This window comes from Leopardus geoffroyi, chromosome B4 (genome assembly GCF_018350155.1).
Source record: "Leopardus geoffroyi isolate Oge1 chromosome B4, O.geoffroyi_Oge1_pat1.0, whole genome shotgun sequence".
Lineage (NCBI taxonomy): Eukaryota > Metazoa > Chordata > Mammalia > Carnivora > Felidae > Leopardus > Leopardus geoffroyi.
Genome location: NC_059341.1, coordinates 37,310,102 through 37,328,005, shown reverse-complemented (window position 1 = coordinate 37,328,005; position 17,904 = coordinate 37,310,102). Strand labels below are relative to the sequence as shown.

The 17,904-nt window shown below is 36.8% G+C and overlaps 1 protein-coding gene across 2 annotated transcripts in view; it reads right to left on the bottom strand.

Annotated features, from left to right (window-relative positions):
- Positions 1–250: 250 nt before the first annotated feature.
- Positions 251–17,904, bottom strand: part of KDM5A (lysine demethylase 5A) — a 98,341-nt gene continuing 80,687 nt past the window's right edge. Inside the window, exons 25-29 of one of the 2 annotated variants that reach the window (XR_006709430.1) lie at positions 15,367–15,526; positions 14,261–14,481; positions 11,409–11,819; positions 10,354–10,556; positions 5,166–5,194 (exon numbers count right to left, since the gene is read on the bottom strand). Coding sequence is in view for 1 of the 2 variants with exons in the window: in XM_045466120.1 (XP_045322076.1) it covers positions 4,438–4,644; positions 11,409–11,819; positions 14,261–14,481; positions 15,367–15,526 (999 nt within the window). In the remaining variant the exon portion in view is untranslated. Of the gene's footprint in view, positions 4,645–5,165; positions 5,195–10,353; positions 10,557–11,408; positions 11,820–14,260; positions 14,482–15,366; positions 15,527–17,904 lie in introns of those variants that run through there. The other variant, XM_045466120.1, reaches the window with a different exon arrangement.

Here is a 17,904-nt window from a genome sequence, read left to right as displayed (position 1 = left end):
TTTCCTCAGGATCATCAATACTCAATACCAACATTTACCTTTACTTGGTTACCATTTACAGTTGACACCAATGTAAATGAGAGAGTAGGGGGGAACCTGAGCACACACACACAAATTTTTTTTTTATTTTTTAGATGTAATGCAAATAACCATATCTAATATTCTTTTAGAAAACAAAAGAAATGGAAAACATGCTCAAAAAACAAGAAAACAAGTTATACTTTTCATAAGGCACCACCAAAAACCTTGGTAAATCAGAGTCCATATTATATTTAAGTGTCTCACTAACAAGTAAATAAATATGTAAGAGAATAATCAATAGAGGGTCTTGAGGTTTACAAAAGACATTCCTGTTTAGACATCTTGGAGTATTGCAAAAGTAAGAATAAGCTGGATACATCTACACCCGTCACATCCTTTCCCAGTGCACATCAGCCATTGCATAGTGGTGAGTGGATATGATCCAGGCCAAGAGAAGACTGCAATTCCAAAATAGATTTACATCCAATTGTTTCCTTCTCATGCTGTAAATATCATTCGGCACATCCATATCCAAAGAAGTAATGATATGCTTTAATTTAAAAAGGGGGGGGGGGCAGGAGTTTCAAAAGGTGAAAGACAAATCAATTGCCTGCTTTTTAAAATTTATACTTAACAGACCTACTGCAAAAGCAACTTTCTACACACATATGAAGCTAGTTCCGTATGTAAACCTTTATTGAACCTGGTTATATGTGGGACTTTAACAGCTTAATTTTCCACAATTTACAATTTTTAAATCCCACTCCAAATTGTCACTTTCTCCTTTAAAAAGGATATAGTCTCATCCTTTGAAAGAAAGGCTTTCTCAGTTTTTCCTTTCATCCTACTTTAAGTTCTGGCTCATATTCATACAAATGTACTACAGAATTAAAATACTGACAAGCAGGGAGTTTCTTTTATGTGCACTCAACTGCATCCAGAATGTTAAAATTAAGAAAAACAAATAAACAGACATTTCTTGGACACCAAAGACAAAAGCAGAGAAGAACAGAAGTGAAGCACAGGTAAAAAAACTGTTCTAATCTTACAGGTCTGCTAGCTTTGCTAGGATTTTGATTATTAAAGTACATAGTAGACAATCACAGATTTAATGCTTATCTTTTCAATTATTCAAAGTATGACATACAGTAATTTGTAATTTTATTGAGGCACAAATTTGAATCATGCAGTGCAAAGGTGGTCTGCAGCAACTTAGGAAGGGAGTGTAACATCTAACTCTCAACATGGCTTTGTTGCAATAACTATCAGGAACTAAAATAGACATTTGTGGGGAAAAAATGTCCCCTCTTCGGCCAATAAGAAAGCTAACTACTACTAATGCTATAGTTGCATTTGTAAACTTGGGAATTTGCATAGTTCCACTGACCTACCCCTTTGAGAATATTAAAGACTTATGTAGCATTTTTTTAATTTTTCTTTCTATAACCTTCCCCAACATAGTTATAATGAAGATAGTAAGAAATATCTTTGAAAGAACTATCACAGAATTAGTTAAAACACCAATGGTGAAAATTTGCAACTCTGAAAAGTAAAGGAACATTTTAAATCAAATTTTAATATAAAATGTTATAACAATGAAGAATGGAGTAAGTTGTAAATAGGTAATTTCCTCTAACTGAAAACAATATTTTATATTAGAACACCAGCATGTCTTTAAATAGATGAATCTTAGTTCATTAATTCCAAAATTATAGACTTGTATATGTTCGTTTTTCTCTCTCTCTTTTTTAAACTAATGTCTCTCATCTGTTCTTCTCAGCCTTTGGTCAAGAGTCAGACCAAATCCTCTGTGACTTTCAAATAAATACAGAAAATCCCACCAAATCAACTGAATGATATATTTAAGTTTCAAAACAGAAGATAAACAGGGAGCTACTCATAGTTGAAGACTGTCTTGCATTTTTCTCTCAGATCTCCAGCTGGTAAATACTGTATTAAGGACATAAATTATTTCCTCAACAGCCACCTGAATCCACCCACCATACTCCAAGAAGCAGAGCACCAACTTAACTATCTTTCTCAGCATCCTCATGCCCTTCCACTGATGGCTGAGTAAAGTTAATGGGTGACTAGGAAGAAAAGATAAACTATTTTTAAATGGTTTACACCAAGGCAGCCATCACTTAAAACTGCATTCAATTTTTAACCCAAAAGTATTTGAAGATCTTTGCAGAGAAGACGAAAGGCAAAAAATATTGTGCTTTCTTTTATAACCTCAACCAGATAAAATTCTTAGGTAATAATATCTTTATAGACTGGCAAAATTAAAATTTATGAAATTGGTTAAAAGTTACCTTGTAATATCCCTTGAAATCTTAAATCATATACACACTTGAGATCATGCAGAGTGACGCTTATGACCCTTGTAACAGGTCAAAACACTAAAAATGTTATGCAATATTAAGGGAAGACTAAAAATTAGGTAGTTTGAACCACAGAGAAAGCATTTACAGAAACTGGGTTTTACAGGAAAAGTTTTTGTTTTTTTTTTTTTTGTTTTGTTTTGTTTTTTTTAGCAAGATGCCTTTTGAGTTAAATCTCATACCCACTCAAACTGTAACTGGACAGTACATTTCACTTCTAGTTACTAGAAGACATTTCTTTAAAAGAGACTGGGGCAAAAAGGGAAAAGGAGATTATAAGCTGTTCTCTAGGCCCACCCTGCTCCCCCCTTTTAAAAAGAAAACTGATAAATTAAGCCAAACCACAGATTTTTAAACAAAATAAAGGGACACGGCATAGTGAAGACAAAACACTATTTTTAGTTTTTTGGGGTTGTTTCTTTGTCCTTTAAAAAAAATTAGTCCCCTTCTAATAAAAGTTTCCATACAGCTTACCTAACACCTTAACAATAGAGAACACAACAGGAAGGAAGAGGGCACAGCACCATAGTTTCAAACATTCACATACAAAAACAAAACAAACCAGCCATCACAGAAATAGTAAGACCAAGTTTCCCAGTAGACAGGGACAAGTTCCAACAACACAAAGGAAATACAATGATCTATGAACAAAAACAAGATGGAAGATGTGGTCAGGCTAGGATGGAGAAGGAAGTGCTAACTCCTTGTACTACAAGGAAGGGATGGGGTTTCTTTATTAAAAAGCAAAAAGAGAAAGCAAGCCCCCAAATGGATTTTTGATGCTGAAAACTCTGTCATATGCTGCTGGTAACAGTAAATATATATATTTATATATCCATATATGTATATTAAAAAAGGAAAAATAATCTATTTATAGAACAGTCAGTAGTCAGAGACATTTAGAAAAAAGTAAAAACAAGTCCTTTTTTCTTTTTTTAAAAATGGATTTACTAAAACAACTTTATCACCCGGAGGTGCTACAACCCCATATCCTCTGATGAAGCCAGGGTGTTATTCAACAGCATCTGCTGTGGGCCAGTATCAGAAATTGCCAGTGTTGGAAACAGCAGACATCGGGGTCAGGGCTGCAAGGCAAAAAGCTGTTATTTGCTGGTCTTGCTCATGGCCATGCCTGAAGCCTGGTGGTCTGGTATACTTGTAAATGAAGGTTTCCCCGAAAAGCATGCATCACTGGGTCTCAGTAAAACATTCTGACTTGTCTTCTTTTCTTTTGCAGGAGCCTGGATCCATGTACCTGCTCGTCTCTAAAATGCAGACCCAAGACAGCAAGACTTCTCAAAGCCAAAAAAAAAAAAAAAAAAGGCTCCTTGCCTTGAAATAAGAAAAGCTCTTCTTCCCAGAATCCAATCTAGCCAGACTTCTGAACTAGATGACATACTCCTCCTTAGGAAGATAAGGTGATCTGCCTCTCATTTGGGGTTTTCTTCTTGGTACAAACACACACAAGTAGCTAGGGTCTAGACTGTGCTACTATCCCATGACTACTAACAGGAGTAACTTTGGCCCTGTTGCTCCCATGGCTATATCCGTGGGCCTTACATGCCAGGTAACAGTGGAAGGAGAGTGGGACTCTCACTCCTGTCCAACTGTCCTAAGGAGAGCCAAGTAGTCAGCACCTCCAGACAGTACTGCCTCTAGGTTGTAAACCTCTAACTAGTATCAACTGGCCATAAGCCACATCCTACATGCCCTGCTAACATACCAATGTATTAATGCCAACCAGCCACTCTAGAGCTCAATCAAATGTCTGGCTGTAAAGTAACATACCGTACTCAGAGGAGACATAAACTGAAATACTGGCTGCTGTACCAAAGACACCCTCTGCATAGATGTGTTGAAGAGAATGTAGGTCACACAGTCCATGCAAAGAGGAAGTCCGCTAAGAGGACTTTCTCTGAAGGCCATTTGTCTTTGGAAGCAACATTCTGAGTGGATCTAAACCACTCTACTTGATGACTAAGGTCTCAATGTGGTCCATTTCCCCCCATGTCCCAAACTAACCCAGCAACTGCTAACTGGTCTCCTTAAGATCCTCCATTGGTAGTTTGTAGCTCATTATGAAGGAAGGAGGTGGTGCTTGACCTGGGCTATCTGGCCCTTGCTTCTTTGCACAGTTTATACAGATGTAATCTTCATTTTCAGCCATTTCTGGAGATACACCCACACAAACTTGATGAAACCACTCATCACAGCCACCATCACATTGTACCCAGTCTACCTGTAGGAGACAAGATTGAGGAATGTTTAGGTTACATAAACATTAAGCCTAGAAAAAAAAAAGCAAACCAAAGAGCTTTCTTGGCTTAAATAATAGCAAATAACTGGGATGTCCAGAGACAGACAATGACTTTTTATGGGGTTACTTTTTAAAGAAAGAAGCTGGGAAGTTAATATCCCCAAATTATATTTTACCACAGTATGTCCACAAAATTAGGCCTCTTAGGTACTCCATTACCTCATAAATACCCAGGGATCCTTTTGAGGCAGAAACATGTTTGAGAAAAACTTGACAAAAAAGGAACTTCTAATAGAGCAGCCAAGTAGTTTTAGCTAATATTAACAATTTCTAGACGCTAAGACAATGCAATTATCAATCAAGAAAGGAAGAGTACAACAATGTGAAGGCAATCCTGTGTATTAGCTTTATTTCAAAGAGATAAGCCAAAGTACTAAGAGCATTAAATACCTTTTTAGAAAAGCAGTCACATAGGCCACTTTTAAAACTAATATTTTTTATTCTTCTCTTCTTCCGTTACAAATACAACTCCCTATAAAAAGTTAGCAAATATCAGAGGTCAAATCTTACAAATTAACCAATTAAAACAGTCAAAGTCACAGGTCAATAGATCACTCCGGGGTTTAAAATTCAAGTCTGTATAACTGATAGGTCAGTGGCAGATGCCAGGCAAACTTTGACCCTTCAGAGGATATTGTAATCATAGAAGGCTAGAAAGAGACTGTAGTTTGGTGACTTTATTAAGCCTTGGGCCTGGAGTTAACAATAAGATGATTTGGGTTTTTGTATCTGGAGGGTGAATGTGGTAGTTTTTATAACTGATGTCATGGCAGATGAGAACCTTTAAGATTAAAAGAGCTACTCTTCCTCTCCCCAGTACAAAGTGGATCATCTCACTGGCAACTTACAAAGCCACTTACAATGAGCTTTGCCAGTTTTCAGAGCAAAGTAAGGAGTATGAAGGGATCAAAGAGGTACCTCAGTGAAGTTTATGAGAAAAGAACAGAGGAGGAAGGTTTGGGCTAGGTAAATGAGTTTCAGGGAAAGTGAGTAGTTTCTAAATTAGTTTCCGAGTACTCGAAGAGTTATCAAAATGATGATGCTCATGTTAGTGGTTTTAGGGTTGTAATAAAGCATGGGAAAAATCACTTGTCAAAAGAATCTTTCTGCTTCCATTGTTCCTATTCTAGAGTTCTAGTTATTAGGAGACAGTGCTGTGTACAGTAAAGATTACTGAATTCAGTCACAAGTTCTGAATTCTGATGTGTACAATTTGAGGCAAAGAATTTAATCTCAGTAAGGCTCAATTTCCTCATCTGTAAAATGGAGATAATATTCTGTTTACAGGATTATTTAGAGGATTAAATGAAATAATGCATGGCAAAACAGCTAACTCACCGAGTGGCATCTTTCAAGATCACAATTTCATGCCTCTACTCACTATACTATCTTACACAAGATCCATTTTGCACTTTGAAATAACTGCCTGTAGCACTGCTTCTCAAAAACGTGTAGACCACTTACATAGAATTGCCTGTTGTGTTCATTAAAAGTACGGCTGAGACCCATCCCAAACCCAAACCTACAGACTCAGAATATCTTGGGGGTACAAACCAGAGCTTATATTTTCAGTCAGATTCTAGGTAATTTTTATATTTTCTAAATTTGATCATTCCTAGTACTTTGTGATACTGCTTGCTGGTAAATTCAGAGCAATTTAACAATTCCTTCCTAAAACAAATTCTGTTTTTGTTCTGTAATTTCTTATGTAATATTTAGTTTCTGAAGTCAGTGCAGTAAAGAAAATTGAACTGTTCCTATTGCAGCAAACTACTATATGAAAGACAAAAGAGGGAGATAAATGACTTCTTTGCAACAAACTAAACATATAGGTACTATAGCAATGAAGATTTACAAAGTGCTAATGTGATGGTAAGTAACTTGGGGTTAAGTGTTTTGGCTATTTGGCACTGGTAACGAGAACTGGGAAGATGATCTGTGTTTCTTTGGGCTGCCCAAATTGGAGATATTACCCTGTTTATGATGCCACCCTGAACCAGTAGATAACTCTAGTCCTACTTTCAACCTTCTTAATCTAGTCCAGTCCCCATTCATGCTAACCCATAGGGTAAGAAAGTTCCCAATTTATCAGTATATCCTGCCAAGAAAAAGTGGCCCTATCTTTTTAAAAATCTAATTCTGCACTGCATTCCAGGTTTCCCCAAATTAAATCTATCAGTCTCAAGTAAGGATGAGAACACATTCTCTTTTGTGATTTTGGCTAGAGGTCCACTCCTAGAGCCTAGCTCTCCTACCATTCCAAAACAGTATAAAACTTTTCTTGAGACATTTATCAGTACACAGATTGTATCTCAGCCTACAGGTTATATATCAATTTACCCTAATAATCTAGCAGGGAAAAAACAATCCTTCCCTTACTAGTATCTTTTTGTCATGTTCATGTACTAATAACAATCCAATTCCAGTGCTACTTCTGTTTGAAAAGGCCCATAGGGTCATAAAGCAAACCAAAGTTTGGAATTTCAACTGAATTAACTGAAGATTTAACACAGGGGCAACAGATTGTGTACTCGGCTGAAAACTCAAGAACACAGAACTTGGTTATCTGCACATTAGGCTCTAACAGTCACTTCCCCTTTCATTGGTTTTAAGAGATTTACTTATCAAATCACAAAAATAATTAAAAAACTTCACAGCGGTGAGTTGTTCAAATATTAACTGATAAAAGATTTGAAAGTATAGTACAAATACATTACCAGTTGGATTGGGGGAAATTTTTAAAGAGAAATACATTAAATACAGGAAATAATGTTAATTTAGTATTTCCTGTGTCGCTATACGGTTTCATATTTACACTTAAAAATATTTACCATATTTCATTTTGTTCACTTCACAGGGCATTATTACTGCACTGGGAAAAAAGAAAGCCTGGTGATTTAGTGATAGTCTTAGCTTAGTTACCCGACCAAGCTTTTGTTATTTTGGCATTCAATCTCTACTGCACCAAGGTTCCCTGCAAAAACCAGATTCGAAAATTAAAACAATTCACTTAATGAAGTACAAGAGAACAATGTTCAGAATCCTTGTGTATATTTTTTTGATGCTCTTAACATTAAGTGGCCAGCTCTCTTAGCCCAAGATTGATGTGTTTCCCAAGATAGGAATTTCAATGCTAAAACTGGAAAGTCCAGGCAAACTGGGACAGTTTGTTACCCAATCTCCACATCACCACTTGTTGAGGGTAATCCAACCTTTGATTATCTGTGCTTTTAAAAAGAGATATGAACTAATAATGGAAATGCAAATATTTTGGCTGAGATAGCACCCTATGAAAATCTTTTAATACATCAGAGTGGCTGACAAAGAGTAAAAGTGAGACATAGGTTTATCAACTTCATCTCTATTTAACCATCCAAAACTTATGGAAATAGTAATGGGTAAGGAAAAGGCCCACAGGAAAAAGGTAAAAAAAGGTACGGGAAAAAAGTCTATTTTCATAAGATGATTAAATATTTATTCTAATACAGAAAAAAAAGGTTACTTAAATGTTAGCTTAAAGAATGTGCTCCTTTTCAAGTTAACTTCTTTTACTTTTGGTATCAGTAAGACTGAATGAAAGTGGCAGACTTCAGGGAGAAAAAGATTCCGAACCTTAAAACTAATTTTTTTAAAATAGTTATTTTTTTTTCATTATTTTTAAAATTAATTACACCTTGAAATTAATTTGATAATGGTGGAAAAGAGACTTTTTTTTTAAACCCTTTCCCATTATTCTGGTAATATTTTTCTTTTCTCTTTCTAAAACATCTTGAAATTGAGGTTAGGTACGTTTAGGTAGCCCTTCAAAGTTTTCTCAATCTGCACATTGTCGGGGAAAAGTAATAGTAATTATTGGTTAGAAATATGGTAAATGTACATTTACCTAAATATGAACGAACCCTAGAAGTTATTTTTTGCTTCGTGATATTTAAAGAACACAGACTTCTCTAAAAACATTCTTCTTTTTTAACCATCATTTTATGCCATGCATTAATTTGGTTTTCTTAGAAAAATACTATATTTCAAATGGAGAAAGTTGTAAAATTCTTTACAAAGCAGTTGAAGAAATACACCTCTTATTTAGTAAAACTAGTTTCAAGAACAAACTTGGAGAACCATAAATATTGCAAAACAGCAATGATGAGCAAAATGTTTACAATCTGAAATAATTTCTGTTTAAAATTAAACACATTAGGGGCACCTGGGTGGTTCAGTCAGTTAAGCATCTGACTTTGGCTCAGTTCATGAGTTAGAGCCCTGCAATTGGGCCCAGTGCTGATGCCTCAGAGCCTGAAGCCTGCTTCAGATTCTGTGTCTCCCTCTCTCTCTATCCCTCCCTTGCTTGTGCTCTCTCTCTCTCAAAAATAAACATATAAAAAATTTTATTAAAAAATTTATTTAAAAAGCTAAAATAAACACACTATAAAAATGCAACATTTAGGGGTGCCTGGGTGACCCAGTCAGTTATGTGTCCAACTTTGGCTCAGGTCATGATCTCACTGTTCATGAGTTCGAGCCCTACATCGGGCTCTCTGCTGTCAGCACAAAGCCTGCTTTGGATCCTCTGTCTCCCTCTCTCTCGGGCCGTACCTCCCCGCCCCGACCCCTCTCTCAAAAAAAAAAAAATTACAACATTTACTGTTTCTTTTATGTAAACTAATGACAGGTTAAGACACACCTTCCTCACCTTTGTATGTGTTTTAACAGTTTGAAATAGACATTTTCTTTGAATGTGCAGCTAAATCTCCCTCAGTTCTATTAAGACAACTTTCCAGATTAAAAAAAAAAAAATACCTTTAACATTAGGAGCAAATCTCAGGGCTCACTTAAAAATAACCATTACATCTTAACATTTATACTGCATTTTGGTTAACAAGTGTTTTCATATAAATGATCTCCTCTTAATTCTCATAACCCTGAGAGTAAGCAGGGCATGTGTTAAATTATTTAACAATTTTATAGCAGATGATAAAAAAAAGTGCTTGTAACGTTTATATGCTACAGGAAGATAATGGATGACCTGAGCCATATTTACGATGCTTAGCAGAAGAGGGGAAAGATTATTAGGTGGAAAGGTGAAAAAACAGAAAGCAAAAAGTTTGTGATGGATATAAACATTGTAGGAAGGATGAGAGGAAAGCTTAAAAAAGAAACACCATCTTGCTGCCAGTCCTGAAACTGCCATAAAATTAGTTTAAAAAAGGGAGAAGGTTCTGCCAACATGAGCTGCCAATACTTCTTCAGTACCCAAAGAAAAAGTTAACCTTTCATCAGCTTCTTTAATAAACAAATTCGGATGAGAAGAAATTCAAAATGAAAGAAAAATAATATACACACATATATAATGTAACTACTAAAATGTTTTAAAATGTTCATAAAATAGAAACATTTATATAATAAAGATACAAAAGTGAACAGGTTTTATGACATAACATAAAATAAACCATATAGGAAAAAAGACTAGAAGGAAACACAGTAAAATATTTGTAGATATTGTCCTTGGAAGGTTAGACTATGGGATATGTGTCTTACCATATATATATTCATTTTCTAAAAATGAGTGGAAAACATTTAATAAGTGTAATTTAAATATAAGTGTCATTCGGTTTTGGAATGTGCTTTTGTACTTACATCTTAATTATTGGTGGGGTGGGGGATATTAGTGGAGAAAACCTAGTCTGGGAGCCAGGAAACCACGGTTCTACGTTTGGCTTTGCACTAATTAGCTCTATGACTTTGGTCACATCACTTATCTTCACTGAGTCCTGGTTTCATCATTTGTAAAATGAAGAGCCTGGACAAGGTGACCTCTTCAAGCTCTAACAAGAATCTGACTGAGGAGGGAAGTAAGGGAATAATGGTGCAGTTATATTCTCTGTTCATATATTCAAATTGAAGAGGTATTACAATTTTAAGTACCAAGTGGTATAATAAGCATTATCAAATAAAAACTATGAATTTACTAATAATCTTGATGGGAACCATAACAGATGCCTCCAGTCATTGAATGAACTGGGATTTTTCATAAAGTCCATCCATCTTACTCAGAAGTTCGTAACATCAATATTACTTAAAGAATGGCCATCACATAATTAATATACTGAAACTTTTAAAATAATACCTTTAAAGATCTTAATTATTTCTTCACAAGGTATTTGAAAAACTCTTACTCCATTTAGAAGAATGCACACAGGCCTGAGTGTTGGTAAGACACAGACCAAACGGGAAGATTTAACCCCTTATTTAGGTCTTTAGAGCAAATCTTAATGCAATTTTCCAGAGCTCTTAAAATACTGGCCCAGAATGTTTTCAGGCCACCGTGACTAACCGACAAGGTATTTAGTTCTCTGAGTCACCCTACAGGGAAGGCAAAAGACTATACCAAAACTGCTAGGCCAGCTGTACATGAAATGCACTGCTACCCAGGGTTATCACATAGCTTCTCTCTGCTCTTGTCTCTTTATGTTCACTAAGTACCTGATTTTTAAAGCACAATATCTCTTCTATTAAGCACACTGACCTAACAGCCTCATAATTCACAACAGTTTATAGAAACTGTAGAAAACATATTAAGTTGGAAGCCCAAATTCTAGAATCAAAACCAGATTCTCATTTCATCAAACTTCTGTCTGGAGACTGCTGCTCCTTGTCCTCTCTCCCACGTGACCGTATAGTTAAGAGCTCACCTTGTCCTTGCAGGGCCTCTGGCAGTTCTGTGCTGCACACACAGCATTTTCGTCATCGGACTCTTCCGCTCCTGACCAGTCGTACTTTGAGGGGATGTCCAGCACTTTTTTCTCTCTCTTCTTCTCAGTAGTCTCTTTCACAAGGTCAACTTTGGCTGCAGCAGCCTTCTCCTTCTTCTTCTTTCTCTCTTCTTCTTTTGCCAGTTTCTTGGCCAGTTTATTCAGCTCCTTTGATTTTTCTGCACTTAGTTTTAATTTCTTCTTTTTAGGTTTATCCATTTTCTTTAACTCCTTGGACTTCTGTTTTCCTTCTCCAAAAAGCTGTTCTACTTTTTCTAGCTTCCGTTTCCGTTTCTTCTCTGAAGAGTCTTTTCCTTTTATTTTTAATGGCTTCTCTTCCATGCTGTCATCCTTCATCAATATAAAATTAGAAACAATTTTAAAGCAAGACATTTATTTTATTTTAAATAATAATCTCTCTTACTATTTTTTCATTCATTTTAAGTAGGCTCCACTTCTGGCACGAAGACCAACGTGGAGCTTGAAATCACAACCCTAAGATCAAGACATCAGCTGAGATCAAGAGTAGGACACTTAACTGACTGAGCCACCCAGGTACCTCTAAAGCAAGACATTTATAAAGTTTTATTCTCTTATATGAAGTATCTTGAGTAGACAACCTTAACAAAAACAAAAACAACAGAAACAGAAACAGAAAGCAGAACAGAGGTTATCGGGAGCTGAGGAGAGAGGGAAATGGTATTTATTGTTTAATGTGTACAGAAGTTCTGTTTGGGATGATTATGGAAATTGACAGTGGCAACAGTTGCAGAACACTGTAAATGCAATTAACACAACTGAACTGTATACTTAGAAGGATTAAAATGGTAAATTTTATGTTGTGTACATTATATATAATAAATGTTCTAAAGATATTTTAAGAAAGCAAATATAGGGGCACCTGGGTGGCTCAGTCAGTTAAGCATCTGACTTCAGCTCAGGTCATGATCTCACAGTTTGTGAGTTCGAGCCCCGCATCAGGCTCTGTGCTGACAGCTCAAAGCCTGGAACCTGCTTCGGATTGTGTCTCCCTCTGCCCCTCCCCCTTTCACACTCTGTCTCTATCTCTCAAAAATAAATAAATGTTAAAAAAGAAAAAGAAAAAAAAAAGAAAGAAAGAAAGAAAGCACCTGCGTGGCTCAGTCGGTTAAGCTTCCAACTTCAGCTCAGTTCATGATTTTATGGGTTCATGAGTTTGAGCCCCACATCAGGCTCTCTGCTGTCAGCGCAAAGCCCACTTCAGATACTCTGTTCACCTGCCTCTCTCTCTGCCCCTCCCCCACTTGCACAAACATGTGCACATACTCTCTCTCAAAAATAAACATTAAAAAACGAGAAATCAAATGTTAATATTCAATGAAAATAATGGCAAGCCTATATAAAACATCTGACTTTAGATTACTAGGGAAAAAAAGATCGTTGTTAGCATATATTAGTATAGTGTGTAGCACCTCTGTTTAACTGAGATAAAACATACACATAAAGCTAAAAGCACTAAATGTACACTGAATTATGTAACAAGTTTTTGGTCTTCATTTACTACTACTACAGTTCTTTACTAACTCACAATTAATAAATTCCTGAAGGCCAAGAAGTTATCAAAATGGTTGGCAAAACATAAAACTATATCCATGATCTCATTACAAAAGATACGTAGTAACTTTGGCAAGGGCTAGAACAAAAAACTCTTTTTTTTTTTTCAATTTTCTAATATTTTTCTGATTTCTATTATATGCCAATGTAATAAACATTAAAAATTTTAACAGTAAAAGTATGTCTAGCAACAGGAAGTACAAGGAGGAGGTAAAGAAAGAAATACTGAAAAACATTAAGCTTGATAGTTACTTAAGAAACACCACTTGAGAACTCATTTTGTGACATATCTGAAACTGGAAAATCTTTGACAGGAACCTAAGAAACCGCAGAATGCAGAACACTGCATTATAAATGTCTGAAGTCTATCACATCTTGCACTATAAATTTACCCTCTCAATACTTTGTGTTTCCTTATGTGTAAAATAAAGAGAATCAGATGAGATAATGGATGAGAAGTAAACCCTTTGTATTTTGGAAAACACTATCTAAATGAGATAGTTCATGTTAATATATGAACATGGACTCTCTTGCCTACCCCAGTCTGCTTCTATTTAACCTTTCCCTTTCATTCTCCCCTCCTCCCCTATTTAACCCTTCCCGTACTTCTTTTTTTTTAACCACTATATTTTCTTCTGCCTTCTCTTTTGGGCCTTTCAACAGTGGGAGTCTGGGATAAGGAAGTTGTTCCTTCCTTAGAAGAACTGGTAGTTTTCAGTGCCCTCTTTTCTTTTTAGCAGCAATGGTGTTTACTTTTTCCCCCCCAGATATTATATAAAATCTTAATAAAGAAAACCAAAGGGGCGCCTGGGTGGCGCAGTCGGTTAAGCGTCCGACTTCAGCCAGGTCACGATCTCGCGGTCCGGTCCGTGAGTTCGAGCCCCGCGTCGGGCTCTGGGCTGATGGCTCAGAGCCTGGAGCCTGTTTCCGATTCTGTGTCTCCCTCTCTCTCTGCCCCTCCCCCGTTCATGCTCTGTCTCTCTCTGTCCCAAAAATAAATAAACGTTGAAAAAAAAAAAATTAAAAAAAAAAAAAAAAAGAAAACCAAAAAGCAGAACTACTTTTGGCTTAATGGAAAAAAAGTAGGATAGCCACAGTACTACCCACTCAGCCATCCCCATCCTGGCATTTGTGGTACCTCCAAAGAACCAAGGCATTCTAAAAATGTTAAAGCCATGGTTTAAGCTTTAAATTCTTGCCTCCATGATATGCAGAAATCTGTCTTCAGAGGGTGGGTGTGTGGCCTGCAAAATCCGCCAAATGTGTTGAGTCTCATCCAGAGATACTTCTAGGAGATCCCCAACCATCATAAGTTCTTCCAGCTGGGCTTTAGCGCCGGGTGACAACTCCAACACTGGAGGTTCCAAACTCCGGGGCACCAAAGGGCTCTTCCGAGGTTGTTTCCTGGGGGTACTAGAACCTTTCCAATAAAACAAAAGACAAAGCAAAAAAATGAAAACTATCAACAAACTGTAATGTTTCCAAAGTAAATATTTAGGGGAATGGTTCCTCCTCCTCTAATACTTTAGACATCTGAATTCACTGCATCCATATTAAAGTTAGAATAAAATCTTCAAAAAATACAAAACAAAAAAGATCTAGAATTCTAATGCCCACTCTCAAAAATTAGCTAAGAATAAAAATCTGGATCCTTACTGATTCTTTACTCTGTGACTGAAGTGGAAAGGGAATGTGAAAGAATCTCTTAATCCATTCTCTCTCTGTTTTAGAGGGGACCAAAAGATTAGTAAGCACATGAGCTGCCCTATATAAATAAGGTGCTATCCTCCTAATAAACCAACGATAATATGCTGTTCCATAAAATCCTAAACGAAGAAACACCCTTTACTTCCCAGACGTGTGACCTAATGATGTATTTTCAATGGGGGAAAGGAAAGTGGACATACAAGAGCAATTATCTACCAAAGAAAGGAAGAACTTTCTAACAAAGCTTTCCAAAACAAGAATGAATACTCTTAAAAAGCAACAAGTTCCTCAACAACTGGTAATGAACAAATAGAGGCCTATTAGAGATTTTATATTAATGAAAGATGGAACTAGAGAGCCTCTAAAGTTCTTCTTATTAGGACTCAATAATTCAGTGCAAGTTTTTTCAGGTTACCACCTAGTAACATAAAATGCAAACAGGGGTGTAGCATTTCCTAACCAAAATTGCATTTTCAGGTTTTACTAGCATTTCATGGCTAGGATATACATTTAAGAGAGATTCACAGTCTTGATTAATACAATTTTTTTTATCACTGGTTTCAGGCCTATCTTCTCCACATTGCTTTAAAGGTAATACCTTGAGAACAACTCTTAGAAGCAGAAGAATAAGCATGTTCTGCACAGAATGAAGGTGCTGTCCACATGTGAGTGACCACCTCTTCAGACTTAATGGGAATTTCTTCATCACAAAAAAGATTGGGTTCTAGACTACTGGAGGACTTCACACTGGCTGTGTCCTGAGGAAGAAACAAAGAGGGGTATTCAGAATTAGAACCACTTAACTTACCCTGTGACAAAGATCTAAATGCAGGCTTTGTAATATACTAAAAATACAATTGTAAAATTAGATACATAGTATTAAATAGGACAGAAAATGCCAACTGGGAGGAAAAACAGTAATGATTACAGTTTCAAGCCAAAAGGGAATGAGTAAAGCTCAAAAATAATCCACAGAGATAATAAACCTCAAGAAAATTACTATTAGGGGAGCCTGGGTGGCTCAATCAGGTAAGTATCCAACTTCGGCTCAGGTCATGATCTCACAGTTCATGGGTTCAATCCCACGTTGGGCCCTGTGCTGACAGCTCAGAGCCTGGAGCCTGCTTCGAATTCTGTTTCTCCCTCTCTCTCTGCCCCTCCCCTGCTCGTGCTCCATGTCTCTCTCTCAAACATAAAAAAAAAAAAAAAAAGGTACTATTAAATAATCTACCTTCTACAGTCTACAACTCATAAAAACTCCTATACCAGTTAGACAATCTTGACACTTAAAATGGACTTAGGAGGGGAAGAAAGGTTTAGACATGGTGTCTTAAGGACACAAATCATTTAATCCAGGAGGCACCTGGGTGGCTCAGTCAGGGGTCCAACTTGATTTTGGCTCAGGCCATGATCTCATGGTTTGTGGGATCGAGCCTCGCATTGACTTATAGCATGGAGCCTGCTTGGGATTCTCTCTCTTGCTCTCTCTCTCTGCCCCTCCCCTGCTGGTGATCACTCACGTACTCTCTCTCTCTCTCTCAAAATAAATAAATAAACTTAAAAAAACATTTAATCCTCTCTAAAGGTTTTCAAACCTAGAAGCTTATCAATTGCTCTTACAACAAAAAGCCTCACTGACAACATTCAAATTATATACTTCTGACAGCTCTAGTTGGTTCTCAGATTCCCCTGTAGTTTGTTTCCAGAAGCTCACATGTACAGCTTTAATGAACAATCAGGAAGACAGAAATCACAGGTATTTCAGCAAGGATAATTTAATAAAGTGAACTGGTTAGATGTATATTAAAGGCTGAAAAGGCAAAATGGAAACACCAAGCTAACACCAAGAGAGAGTTGCCAACCCTAGAGCTTGAGGTAACAAAGCTCAGAGAAGGAGCCCTGTGGAGTTGGGACCCATACCTCTGAGAAGGAAGTGCTGGCCAGTTAGTTCTGCTATCTCTAATGGAACATGATGTGGTTGGTTTCAGGGATGTGAAAAAAAAACAACCACAAATTCCCGATGCCAGAGTAAAAAAAGAAGGGGAAAAAAAGCATGCAATTCAGATGACACAAATGGAGGCTAAAACAGGGGAAAGATCATGTCCCTTCTTACTGTCCAGGCCTTTTAATATTCTCTAATGTCCTCTTATTGGCAGAAGGAAGGCAGTAGGCAGAAAACAAATGTGTAGAGCAGGAGTTGGTTGGCATATTGCAACCCAGTTGGCAGCTCACTTTTTGTATGGAGTAAGAACTAAGAATAGTCTATATTTTTAAAGAGTTGTGGGGGGAAAAAAAGAATATGCAATAAAGACCACATGTGGCTTACAAAGCCTAAAATATTTACTAAGCTTTATGTGTGTTATTTATCTAATTGTATATTAATGTGTGTTAATATATACACATTACAGAAAAAGTTTAGCAACCCCTAGTGTAGAGTCCCATCCCCAGCATCACAAAGCAGAGTACAGAAGAGTGAGTTAGGAGATGAGAGACCACAGGGGTGCCTGGGGGGCTCAGTCTGTTAAGCATCCAACTCTTGATTTCAACTCAGGTCATGATCTCATAGGTTCGTGGGTTCGAGCTCCACACTGGGCTCTGTGCTGACAGTGCAGACCCTGCTTGGGATTCTCTCTCTTCCTCTCTCTCGGCCCCTCCTTCTCTCTCTCAAAATAAATAAATAAATTTAAAAACAAAAAGGAGATGAGAGACCACAGCTTAAAGACTAGCACAACACCTGCCTGATTCTCTTTGTACAGTGGACAAGAGGAAGATCATGAGACTATCCTTAATTAAATAGGACACTTAAAAGGTTTTATAAGAGAATTCTAAAAGACAATGTCACTCACTGAGAATTTAGGAATAGCAGTTTACAGTCATCTTCCCTATTCAAAAATTTAATTTCTAAAAATCATCAGATGAAAGAATACTTTAGTGCACCCCTGCTTTAGTTCCCAGATGCTTCTTCTCACTGACTAGAATTATCTTTCCTGACTTTGATTCTACTCATTTCATTATAACTCATACACGGAACTTTCTGTTAAGATTTCAAAATGGAAAGGACAGTGATCAGAAAATAATGATGGAGGGGCACCTGGGTGGCTCAGTCAGTTAGGCATCTGACTTCGGCTCAGGTCAT